Source organism: Micropterus dolomieu, linkage group LG17 (genome assembly GCF_021292245.1).
Source record: "Micropterus dolomieu isolate WLL.071019.BEF.003 ecotype Adirondacks linkage group LG17, ASM2129224v1, whole genome shotgun sequence".
Taxonomy (NCBI): Eukaryota; Metazoa; Chordata; class Actinopteri; order Centrarchiformes; family Centrarchidae; genus Micropterus; species Micropterus dolomieu.
In genome coordinates, this window is record NC_060166.1 from 19637241 (window position 1) to 19651247 (window position 14007).

At 39.1% G+C, this 14007-nt stretch overlaps 2 protein-coding genes across 2 annotated transcripts in view; one reads left to right on the forward strand and one right to left on the reverse strand.

Annotated features, from left to right (window-relative positions):
- The window catches only part of LOC123986019 (clumping factor B-like), a 2313-nt gene extending 1379 nt beyond the window's left edge, over positions 1 to 934 (reverse strand). Inside the window, exon 1 of the mRNA XM_046074069.1 lies at positions 842 to 934. Coding sequence (XP_045930025.1) covers positions 842 to 895 — 54 coding nt within the window. The 5' untranslated portion in view covers positions 896 to 934. The remainder of the gene's footprint in view (positions 1 to 841) is intronic.
- LOC123986096 (glutamate receptor 4-like) overlaps positions 1 to 14007 on the forward strand; it is a 77570-nt gene that overhangs the window by 14677 nt on the left and 48886 nt on the right. The gene's annotated exons all lie outside the window — the stretch shown is intronic.

Consider the following 14007-nt stretch of genomic DNA (forward strand, 5'->3'; position numbering starts at 1 on the left):
AATTGTGCATTTTGTCGTCTCCATTTTTTGTGATACATCTAGGAGTGAAAATAAAAACTCAATATATTCAAGCCTAAATGTTTTATAAACAAAATCATGAAAATAAGTTATAAAAACATTCAAGTTATCTAACACACAACGGCGGTTCGCGGTTAAACTAGTCTGCCCGTACATACACACACACACACACACACAACGGCGGTTTGCTGTTAAACTAGTCTGCCCGTACACACACACACACACACACACACACACACACAGAGAACGGTGGTTGGCGGTTATCTAACACACAACGGCGGTTCGCGGATAAACTAGTCTGCCCGTACACACACACAGACACACACACACACACACACAGAGAACGGTGGTTGGCGGTTATCTAACACACAACGGCGGTTCGCGGATAAACTAGTCTGCCCGTACACACACACATACACACACACACACACACAGAGAACGGCAGTTCGCGGTTAAACTAGTCTGCCTGTACGTACATACACACACACACACACACAGAGAGAGAACGGCGGTTGGCGGTTAGCAAGCACACAACGGCGGATCGCGGTTAAACTAGTCTGCCCGTACACACACACATACACACACACACACACACACACACACACACACACAGAGAACGGCAGTTCGCGGTTAAACTAGTCTGCCCGTACGTACATACACACACACACACACACACACAGAGAATGGCGGTTGGCGGTTAGCAAGCACACAACAGCGGTTCGCGGTTAAACTAGTCTGCCCATACACCCAATATTAATTAACACAATACGTATTAATATAACTATTTCTAGTTATAAAATGTGGCTTTAAAAACTTTGCTTACCGTTTGAGCTGTTACCTCCTCACGACGACAACGACACAGACCCACTTCGCGCATGCGCAAGTGTCTGGACCGTCTGAGCCAATAGAATCCAGTTCTAGTCACCGCCTTGTGTGATGGACAACCACTGTCCTCCAATCAAGCTTCGATGTTCCAAAACGAGCTCTCGTGCTCACCTCACACACCTACTCAAACAGTGACGGACGTATTTTTAAACTTAAAATAGGCGCGCATATTGTCATTGGCTAGTTTCCTGGAAGACAGAAAGATTAACCAATCATGAAGTACACCGGTGAAACAACCAATAACAGTATTTTCAGCGTGGTTACGTAGCGAAATGTGTATATTTAGTTTATTTGCAGTCTGTATTTATTTATTTAATTGGTCAAATGGTGTTTTCATGACAGCGTTTGAATAAAAAATGCATGGTAAACTGTTAGGCAAGCACACAGTAAATCCACACAAAATCACGTAAAGCAAAAAGTTTCAGCTTGAGGTTGAAATTATTATTGGAGAGTTGTCTATAATGATAATAATTATATTTTAACATATCCATTGAAAGGCGGTATTATCAGAATATCATTAAATGCTAATAATGATCATAATAATACTTTATAAGGCAGATATTTATGTTGTATGTTGTTGAAAACATTACGTTGTTTCAACGTACAGATCTTGTAAAAATTTCAACGTTGATTTAGAAGTGTTTTTGTTAACATTTTTCAACCATTTAGCATTAAACGTTATATCAACGTTGTTTCACTGTTGAAACAACAACTGACATTATTTCAACCATATTTCAACGTTGAAGGTCGGTCATATGCCGGCTGGGAAGGGATTGAACAAGCATGCTTCCTCTAAAGAACACATGATGTGTGAATCTGTGTGGAAAGAATCCAAAGGACGCAGACAGACAGGTACAGAGATCAGCACTCTTGTCCACGCAGACCAGCTGGTACATAATAGATATTATATATCGGCTATTATTGATATGATTGAGTTTTTAGCTGTAAAACAAACTGAAAACACTGGAGTTTTTCTCTCATTATTTGAGTATACTTTGAGAAAATATCATCATCTGGCTGAAATAACCAAATCCATCCCTCGAAATGCAACATACACAAGCCATGATGTGCAAAACGAGATCATCAAAATGATGAGCTCCATACTGACAGAAGAAATTGTCACAGAGTTCGGGGACTTGTGGTACACCATCAAAGTGGATGGGACCCACGACCCTGCAGATCAAGAAAACATTTCAATAGTTGTGCGTTATGTTGATGAAAATTACACAGCATGTGAACGTTTATTAGTCATGGCTACAGCCGAAAAGGGGGATGCGGACACTCTAACGACAACAATAACTGATGAGTTGAACAAAATCGGACTCAGCACTGACAACAAACTCCGTGAAAGTACACTTCCTCCGGATGATGGAAAATGTTAACCAAATTCAGCGGTGCCCTGCAAGGAATGCCCAGTGTGCTAACTGCCATGACAATTGCTGTGACACTGGGCGCATCAACAGCTATGTGCGAAAATTCATTTTCCACACTCAAAAACATTTATTCTGAACACAGGCGGACCATGCTTTATAAACGGATAGCCCATCTCATCCAACTTGGCTTCGAGAAGGACCTTACCAGGAGATTCAGAAACAAATGGAAAGAGAAACTCATGAGGAGATTCCACTCCCAAAAACATCAACTTCAACTGTATTAAGAACATGAGTTGGCCAGTTGTTTTTATTACTCTTCTTAAGTTGCACCCGCCGCGGTGTAAATTATGCATTTGACACTGATATACAATATGTGTGTCATAGTTGATTATGCATAGTTGATTTAAATCTTAACTTGAGATTTGTGACAGCTAGGCTGGTATTATTGGAAGTTGGCTTATAGCATGCTGTGTTCACGGAACAATGCAGGCCAAGGCTGTAGCTGTAACATGACAAAGGCCCATCTTCATTAGCCGAAATATGATTGGGCAATAGGCTAATTGTACTTAGGATATTGAAATTGCTATGAAACTGTTGTAGCAATAGTTGAATCTGTAGTGTACAATCAAAGAAAGACAGTATGTCATAAAAACAAGGCACCAGACCTCATCTCTCTGTTACAAAGTTAATGAAAGAGTGTAATCACAGCTATTATGGGGAATTAAAGCTGATAATGTACAATTCATGCACCTTGTGTTGCAGTGGTGCTATAAACAGGTCAATGTGACACTATAAATTACACTATGAATAAAAATCTGTGCCTTAGGTATGTACGATGGGACTTCCATTAATCCCCACTATAAATCCAGTTTAGGTTAGGTAGTTACTTTTAGACTCTTACATTATATGGATGATTTATAACGTCAAACAATTATAAATCTTCTGTGGCTTTCAAGCGGGAAGCTTCCGGTCAGCGAACTGATGCGAACGCAGAAGTCCCTTAAAGAGGTAGTATTATGCTCATTTTCAGGTTCAAAATCTTATTTAATGGTTGTACCAGAACAGGTTTACATGGTTTAATTTTAAAAAAAACACTGTATTTTTTGTCATACTGCACATTGCTCATCTCCTCTTTTCACCGTGTGCTGAAGGCTTCGTTTTAGCTACGGAGTGATACATCTTGTCTCTAAATGATTTTTGTTGGGAGTTGCACATGCGCAGTTCCTAGTTAAGGACTACTAGCCAATCAGAAGCAGAGAACGGCAGGTCAGCGAAAGGCCGGTAATAGCCAATCAGAAGCAGAGAAAGGCGGGTCAGCGAAAAGAGGTAAACAGCTTTGATTCAGCTGTAGGCTACATGTTGCTTACCAGCTTGGCAATATGGACTGGAGCAAGAGTTTCAGAGTGGTGAGTTATTAATCTGTAACAAAAGTATCTTTCATCCATAAAGTTTTAACTGAGCTCTGTCTCTACATCACAGTAACAACTTCATGTCCATTGACTGCTTGGAGGGTGTCGTGGAAATTGTATTCCTGGTGAGAGGTTGAGCAAATAATTGAGTTACAACGAACCGTTGTCTTTGAAGAATTTATTTAACAAAAGAGAAAACAGAGAAGTACTACAACAAAATCAGCTGGACCAGAGGTTCAGTCACTAACGTCTGGCCCAGAGCAAACAATTGCATGATCATTTACACAGTCTGAGCATCTATGTTTTGGAGAACAAAAGGTCCTTGACTGGGACCAGTCAAGGAAGGAGAAGAACAGCTAGTGAGGAAAACAATCAACAACCCCACATCCCTGACCTAAACCCCACACATGTGGACAGACTGGAATAAGAAGAACAATAATAAAGATGGAACAGGTTAAAGATTTAAAACAATATATAAGAACTAATGAAAGGAGAAAAATAGCACTCTTATAAGTACTTGCATAAAAGATGATAAGTGTAGGAAGAAAACAATTTTCTGCCCTTACAGAGGGTAGCTAGTGTTTGGAAGGGAGAGGAGAGGTGTGCTGCAGCTCACTGTTTTTCCACCGGTGTTTTTGAGGGCGTGTCAGAGTAGTCGCTCAGCGAGCATTATGACACGTATTTTCAGTGTGACGTCACAAGAAAGGGAAGTAAAGGCTGGACTACAAACGAGCTGTTTTCAGGCAGTTCAGAGCAGTGTTTTCTGTGGGAGATGGGAACTCCCTTTGGGTTGGACATTGGGCCTTTTCACTTTGCAAACCTAGTACATGCACAAAAAAGATATATAACTCAATAAAGGAGAGGGAAAAAGCCAAAAACCATAATACCACCTCTTTAAACTTGCATTCCATCGAACGGCCAGTTCTGGTTGCAAAAAGAAGTCCGGTTCTGTTAGAAATAATGGTAAAATGACCCTATACTTCTTTTTTTTTTTTTACTCCTAGAAAATATGTGTGTGGTCACCAACCACAGTTTCTCCAGCAATTGTTGGATAAAGTGTTATTGAAGGCATGTGTTCTCAGGGGAGTCCTAAAGAGCCTGATCTTCGTCTTCCAGTCAAACTCTTTCCATAAATGGCTTCCCACACCTTTATGACATCTAGAGCATGCATCTTCCCAGGCCTCATCGCTTATAATTGCATTCAACTCAAGTTCCCATTGGCCTTTAATGTGCAGGCTGTTGCACGCCATGTCTAGCATTAACATTTTGTAGATACCAGACATGCGTTTTTTTAATGATATATGATCCTCAGCCACGTTTATGAAATATGTTTCTACGTTAGTAGGTTCCCTTTTAACATAATTCCAATCCATATGTTTTGTGATATAGTGTCTTATCTGTAGATATCTGTATAGGTCACTCGTGGGCAGGGCAAATTTGTCATGCAATTGGGAAAAAGATTTGAATATATTTTCGTCAAGTAGCTGATTAATTATTTTCAGTCCTCTTTCATTCCATCTTTTATATGCAATATCAGACATGGACGGGAGGAATCAATATTTCCTAGGATGGGCATGGCTCTTGACAGGGCCGCCGCCCCCCTTGTTCGCTTTTGTATTATGACCCTACTTCTCACCTGAATAATTACCTCAGTAAATACTTTGATTATGAGTTTATGGTCTCAATCGCTAGTCTCAAGTCTTCTTCAATGCAACATGATGTTCATTTAGTGACGTATGGTCCCATTTAGAGGAAAATAGACCATAAAGCAGAGTATGCTTCAGGGCGGGATCTAAAATTGACAAGTCGTTACCATGGCGACCTGTCAATCAGGCTAGAGTAACATGTACGCACAGCTCTGTGTAAATTTAACAGCACTGATGAAAAAGCTTATTAGGAGTTGGCTGTTCACTTTCTCTGATGAGTACATTTAGTTTTAAGTCTGTTGTTTGCTAGACAAAGTTATCAATCCTGTTAAAATGGCAGTTAATGTGAATTACAGATGCACCTAGCTAAGCAAGCTAGCTAGCTTCGCACACGCCCATTAGCTCCACCGTCTCGTCCAAATATGGTCAAATCCGGTGCCGCTGGTTGCAAAAACTGAACATGGCAGCGCTCTATGAGCCAAACTCGAGGCTTCAAAACGGCAGTCCACAAACCAACAGGTGATGTCACAATGACTACGTCCACTTCTTATATACAGTCTATGGTGGCTTTACAATTCTTGCAAGTGTGATTGTAAAGCTTCACGTAGCTCAACTTCAGTTGAACCAACTTCAAACTGATCAATCACAGTTTGAGGTTGGTTGCCATCATTGTGCTCTCTTAGTGCCTTTGTTTTTCTAGGGGCTCATTTCCAGTGTGACTTAGCCCTTCCCGTGTTGCCAAGAAAATTACTGCTTTTCCGCAGACTGATTTATTTGTTAATTGAAAAAGTGTTAATACAGTGATGACCACTGATTTGATTAAATTGATTCCTGGAACACTCAGCTACAACTCTGCAACACCCACCCACACACACGAACACAAATACATTTTTTTTACACACTCTCTCTGACACATATACATATTTATTTGCCAACGTGTCTGTATATTTCCAACTTCTCACATGCACTTCCTCACCTTTCTCCTTTGTCACTTCTTTCATTAAATGGCTCAGTCATCTTGTAGATGATTTGAGACACTCAATAATAGCACTGTACCATCATCTTTACTGGTGACGTTTTGCATGGTTATATGTCTTCTTAATGGCCATACTAGGGGAAATAGAGTGAAATAACATCTCGAACTCTGGCAAGGCAGGGAGATTAATATGTGGCAAGCCTTCGTTTATTCATGTTACTGGCATACTGAAAGTGCCGGATCACTCTGAAGGCGCCCTAAATGCTTTTCCTGGCACCAAGACACATTAACTGATTCAGTGTTAATACCATGGCGGTAATGAATTAATTTAATTAACACTTCTCTCATTTACAGGTACCTTTACTGGAGCATTGTTTTGTTAGTCACCAGTTAGTAACAACACTGTAATTTAAATGTGTTATATATATTCCTGAATTAAAGTTGAAACAGTCTAGTAGTACAGAGCAATAATACATACATAGATGCATTGCAGCTTTGTTGTTATTTTTGTGAGCATACTGTACCTTCCATAATGTCATTAGTGCTGATCCTGCAAGCTTTACAGATGGTAGATCTACTGATCAAGAGTTTCAAATCTACCTCTTGAATTATGGCTCTTTTTTCATCCAGTCAAGTAAATTTGGCAGACACACAGTAGGTGTATGTGCATATATTTGAAATAGCAAACTAACTGCTTGAAAACCACCACTTTCACAATGTATTTGGGGTCAACAGTATTTTTTCTTACTTACTGCAGTTGCACTAAATTGCACTAGGCATTCATAGTAATGACCTCAGTGTTTCCCACAGGATTTTAAGAGACTATGGTGGGTGGGCCTCGGACCCTTTACTTTAAAATTTGTACATTTTAAAGTAAAATGCAATAATTTGGTGCAAAATTAAGAGGCTATCTATGAAGAACTTTGTATGCTTGTAAACAATGTTGTGCTCTAATAAACTATTTGATTATAAACCCATTGTATAGCTATAAATGGTGATGAAACAGCAACAAAAGTCAACTAATTTATTTAATGTTTTTCCAAAAAACCCTAAATCAAAGAATAGAAAATAGAATAAGTAATTTCCCGAACATGTTGTTGTTGTTTTTTTACTTTTAATGGACACTGTGAATATAATCCAATTAATCTTATTTCCATACTGTATAGACGCCTTAGTTTGAAAACCGGACGTTGTCACATTTGTATCCTCTCGTTAAATTGATCAAGTCCGACAATGTTTGATAAATAATGTTGTATGTGGCGTAACATAAAGACTTCACAGTCTCTGTTCAGGTAGGACTCTCATACTGCAACACTTGTCTTTGTAAAGAGAGAAACTGAGAGGATAAAGTCGCTAACCTGCCTGTCAGCTCGCTCTGGGCCGTTTCACTTACCATAAAGGCTCGAATACGTGTGCACTCGAAATTTAGGTGCAGCTAGCTTAATTGCCTTCTCACAAACGAGTGACAGAAACAGACTGCTAACATTACCGTAGTTACCTCGAAAAAAAAGTGGTTGTCTCTAGTCGAATGCCAAAGTGTGCGAGCGTGCGAGCTTACAGTAGCGCTGAGCAGCGGCTCAAAACACAGCGTTAGAGGTCTGAAATGTAATTATGAGATGTGTAAAAATATTTTCGTTTCAATTTGAGACTATGGGGGGCTGCCATATTTTTTGGACTAATCGTGGTTTGGTCTTGTATCGACTACATCTAATTTTACAAATATTAAGGAGTTGTTTTTTTCATGCTAAACTGCTTTATAAATTACGCAGACTAGAAACATTTGTAAGATTGTATTGTTAAGACCGAAACCACCATTGCTTTTAGGATTTTCTCATAATCATTTTATTCATCGGACGACAAAGTCACCACTAAGTCTGCTGCTTATCTACCACCCAAGCTTTCCTCCTTCTGGTACTGCAAAGTTTCAGATAGTGTCCCCATAACCATAGTAACTCACTCTCAATCCTGCCTGCAAGTGCATGGTGCGAGAGGAGAGGAGATTGTTCCGAGCTGCATGAAAGGGAATACAGTACATTAGCCTACAATGTAATAGACTTTGTATATTTCTCAATTTGCCCTTGATGGTCTGAATAACTCACTAGATTTGTCACTAGTCACTGTTTAGAAATAAAGTTGCTGAAGGTCTGAAAAAGGTGGGCAACGGACCAAACCACTGTGAAGCATATGAGGGGGAGGACATAATCTTTCAAAACTTAAAAACGCATTGGACTCATAGTCTCCTAGTAGAGAAAGTGCGCTATTAACCTTTTGTGTACCAAATACACTGACTAGACATTGACGGACAACAGTGGTTATATTTTAAGTTTTGGAAATTATTCTTAGAGACAATTCAATAGTTGCTGGATATTGGTAAGAACAAATACCTAATGTCCCTATCAAAATCTACTTTCAACTTTTCTTTTAGCTTAAATTGCTCAGTCATCATGTAGATGTCTTTTAACACCTTGTTGATCCTTCATTCTATTCTGTTTAGGTCAGTCAGCCACGTAAACACAGTAGTAACTGTAATTTCACATCTATTGGAAGCTTTGTGCACACATGAATACCCCTCACCACAGTATTAGTTTTCACATTTTGTAATTTTCCTTTATTCACCAGTGATGACCAAATGCTGAACAATATTTTGTGTGTGTGTGTGTGTGTGTGTGTGTGTGTGTGTGTGTGTGTGTGTGTGTGTGTGTGTGTGCGTGTGCATACGTGCTCATGTAGAGTGGTGTAAGTGCTCCCTGAAGAATTGTTCTGTTGCATCATTTTATTGTAGCTTCGGCAGTAATGACCAAACAGCAAGCAATATTATTATGCCATGCAGCATGTTGCAATGCATCCGCACATTTGCTCCAGGTAATCTGATTTCATTTAGTGGTACAATAAAATAGACTGCTTTCTGGTGTGTCTCACTTCTTTCATTAAAAAGTTCAGGGAGTAAAACTGACATCTCACTGCAAGCAACAGTGAGAGGGTTTTATAAGGGCAATAAATGTTCTTTTGTTCACAGATAGTGCTGAAGGCTGTGAGGCACAGGCATTATATGTAATATTTGTCTACTATGACCATATTTTAAGTATTTTTTTGTTCTTTATTGCTAATTGTGCAATAAAAACAGGGTTGGTGTTGCCTATTATACAGTATCATGTTAACGTTTCAATCCTTAAGATTTCAGCCCAGGTAGGTTAGGTGACAGCCATTGTTAAAAGCAAGTGCAGTTTAATACAGCAAACACAGCTACTTTGTCAAAAGTGAAACAGAAGAGCAACTGTGATACTGGTGTATCCGTTACCATTCAAACAAACTCATGTGTTTTTAGTAATAAAGAAGACAGTCGAAATAATATCAACTGTGATCTGATTTCATGCTGCAGAGGAGTGTAGTTTTCCACACAACAGCAGGGTACAGTAAAGTTGGTTACCTTGCTGAGGAGTTGGAGGTGTGTTGCCTGTCACATGCAGCTCTTCAGCTAACACCTCACTGTGGCTGCTTTTCCTTGTTCCTTTACTTCCTTACAGAAACATCATCTACTGACAAAAACAAAATGCTGAAAATGATCATCTTGTTTTGCTGACACATTTTTGATGAATGATCGGTGTTAACACGAACAACAGTAACGTATACATTCCGTATCTTGTGGCTGCTTCACAATAAAAGCCACCACTTTTAACCCTTTGAACTCTGCAATAGAAATGGCCTGCCAGTGCCTACACTGGTATTTTTACTTTTTGTGATGTATTTTCTTCTTCTTGGAGTTCCTTCATTTCCCTAAAATGATGACCCGAATGACAGAAGCCTTGGTGTTCTGCTGCAAATAGAATGAATTCTCTAGCTATTATAGTTTTTATTTTATATAGATTTAAACAGGATCATGCAAACAACAATGTCCCACAGCCAGGAGGTTCATTTTCAAACAGTTAAGGTGAAGCAGTAGCTTGATACATCTCTGATTACAATATGAAGAAAATGAACAGTAAACAGTGAGGCTGATATCAATGAGACAAAAGTACATTATACTAATATGTGCAGTGGAGAGATCATTACTGAATGTAAATACTGTCGATGGCTATTGCAGAAAAAATGCAGACCATGAACGGTATCAAAATTTGATTTCATGAAAATCTTAAGGAATACAACTTGTTTTAAAACAATAATGATAGCTGGGTTTGTATATTAGGAGTAGCTTAGGCTATGTGAGTTATGTTATGAGTTTTTTGGCAGTATTTTTGCACAGATATTTGTTAGCTATAGATCTGAAAGACAAAAAAACTAATGAAACAGCATTTAGGGAATCATACTGATACTAAAGCTGCACTGAAACTCATATTAATGAAATTCCTTTTTGTAGGTCTGCATTTTCTTCAGGCAAGACGAGACACAGCAAGAGAGTCTTATTGCAGGTTTTACAGACTACCAAGCCTGAAGCTGTTTGAGTAAAACCCTCCCACAACATGCTGCAGTGTTTTGTCTGGTTTAGCCAAGTGATATTAAAGTAACAATCAGAAAGACATTTGAATTAACTTGCTGTGGTCAGATGGGGAATGTCAGTCAGGAGGATGGAGTTAGTTTTATTTCAAGTAAGTACGATATTATCTTGCCTGTTTGTTCAAGCCTCAGTAGTAATGAACAGTGAATAATATTATAAGACCACGCAATGTGTTTCATTGAATAGCCACATTCCCTTCAGGTAATCTGACTTCACAGGGATAAAACGCAGACTGTGTCTCTTTAACCCACACACTGACCCACACCTACACACTTTTACACGCACACACCATAAGAGCCTCAACAGCCTCTGTCTTTCTAATGTGTTTCATTAAGACCTCTATTTTCCCACTGGGCATGATAGCGGTGCTGCAAACAGAAAAATGTCTGTTTCCTCTGTGTTTGTTTTTCACGCTATGGCGTTTGGAAGATGAAAAGCATGAGAAGAGATGACAGCGGATTTTAAGTGTTACCCGTCGCCTTAGCAAAACACAGGGGTGTTTACTGAATGGAGCCATGTACGCAGTAATTGTCTGTGACGTCTTTTTGTTGTTGTTCACTCTCTCGGCTTAGATGTTGTTGTTTTCATGTTCTGATCAAAGGATTTCCATTTGTCTTCCTTCTCTTCTCTTTCTCTTCTATTCCTCTCACTTTGCTTTTTTTACGCTTATAAGCACAAGCATGCACTCATGCATAATCGCAAACACAACCATGGTGCTTTTCTGTTTTCTTGTTTTTCTGCTTCTCCTCCTTTCTTTATTTTTCACCTTCAGTTTCCTTGAGTCAAGCTCACCGTTTATCTTTTGTTTTCACCTTACTTACAGTATTTCCATACTCACAGTCTTTCTCTCTCTCTCGCTCTCTCTCTCTCTCTCTCTCTCTCTCTCTCTCTCTCTACCTCTCTCTACGTCTCTCTCGCACACCCACCTCTGTCTGTCATTGCTCTGTCTCATTACACATTAGCTGTTAAGTGGCTTTTGGTGTGGGACAAAAGCTGACATGTTTGCAGAGCAGAGGTGGGAGTAAGTCACACATGTACAGCTCACAAGCAAGTCTTAACCTTCCCAAGTCCCAAGTCAAGTCATATGAAATTCTTAGGAATTCAGTTTGTTTAAATAGTTTAAGAGAGGTGGCAACTCAACTGTATGATCATTTTGGAAGATGTAGTGAGTGTTTCTGTTCTAATTATACACAAAGGTTTTCTATTATTTAGTCTACAATTGGCTTCACTGATAATTGAAATGGGGTAGAAAATAGAGTAATAGAAACACATGTTAGTAACGGTAACCTAAGTTTAAACACACTAAGTAATATATTTTTCATTTCCACTTGAAAAATGTTGCTAACAAATGCATGTAGAAAAAGCTGGGACTCATTAGCTGGAAAACACTTGGGGCCACAGCATAAAGCCTTACCCACGAAATAATAGGGTCTGGCGCTTCCTTACAGCCAGGGGCTGTTGTAGGCCGTGGATGGGACATGTGAGCTCCTATTGGGTCGAATTAGGTGTCAGTCAAAAGGTCAGAGTTCAGCAGCTAATTTGAATACAGATGTCGCATTTGTTTACATCCAAATTGGAGTTAATACGGTTATAATGACATACGAGCCACGTCTGCAGGGCAAATATGAAACGATGCAGCAGCAGTCCCTGGGGATTTATTGATGGAATAATGTGTTTTGGACTAAATGTTTTTAATGGATTTGATCGTCTGGACCTTTGACAACGTAACAAGACCATTTTTGTTGGCATATAATTGACCGGTGGATTACTATGAGGCTTCATAGGTGAGTCGCGTCGAGTTTGATTGTACTGGTTGGTCTGACAGAGGCGCTGTGGTGATTGGATCTTGTAATGGTTTGCATTGGTCGAATCACAAGGATTTTAGCTTTCAAACTGTGTATGTAACGGAGTATGAACTTAACATAGCAGTCAACAAAAGCTGTCATCAGTACCTGTTACCACCAAGAATGTTAAGAGGTTTTCACATAAAGTTACAAACTGTAGCCAAACAACTGGGTGTAGCTTAAACTTAACGCTAGATTTTTGCCACAGTCACATAACTTACCAATCTTTATAAGTTTTATATTGAACACAAACATTGGAATGAGTGAATACAAGTATTTAATAAAAAAAAAACAAGTAATTTTCAAGTCATCTGTCTCAAGTTTAAGTCTCAATTCATGAATACCAAGTCAATGTCTAGTCGAGTCTTTTGTCTGCTTTAGTCAAGCAAGTCTCAAGTCTTCAAATTTGCGACTCGAGTCAAGTCATGTGACTCGAGTCCCCCACCTCTTATGCAGGGAGGGTTCCATTTTAACAACTGAGTGAAGCATCTCACTTATATTCAATCTTTGCATTGCACATGCACAGCATCTAGGTTAGCACTACTAGCCAATTAGAGGCAGAATTGGGTAGGCCCTGACAAGCAATGTAGTGTGATCCAAAACAAACAAACCATGGCTTCGGTTCAGCCACGCATGTTGAAGCCTGTGTCTGATCCCGATACACAGCCAGAACAACCTAAAACAGCTTTGTTAGACTGGAGCATGATTTTACAGAGTGATTATTAACAGTAAGTTATTTATTTGTAACAAATAAGTAAAGTTTCAGCTGCCGCACTTTTCCCCCCAAGCTATCATACTCTTAAGCTCAAATTCATCCTCAGCACTGCTCCATTGATTATAGTTTATATCTGTTTACCATTTTTATAATTGCTTCTGTTTTAATGTATATTGTCTGCTAAGTAGCAGAATGGAGTTACAAACTCAATTTCACTATATAACCTGTTCTATTGTGACCAATAAATGTACCTACCTACCTACCTTTATGTCCACACTAGCCGCTAAGCGAGCATTATGACACCTGTTAAATAGTGACACAGATAGGTTATGAAAGTAAAGGCTAGACTACAATCAAGCTGTTGATGGAGATGGTAACTTTTGGCTTTTTCATTTTGCAAACCTATAACATGCACAAAAAATATATATATAACACAATACCGGAAAGGGAAAAAAGCCAAAGCTTTAAATTGCACTGTTTTACTGCAGTACTTTTGATTTGGATATTCTTCTAACTCTCTCTCTCTCTCTCTCTCTCTCTCTCTCTCTCTCTCTCTCTCTCTCACACACACACACACACACACACCCTTATGTGTTTGTTTCCATAGATTTATGATGTGGATGAAAGGAAGGGCATTAGTTAATATTGA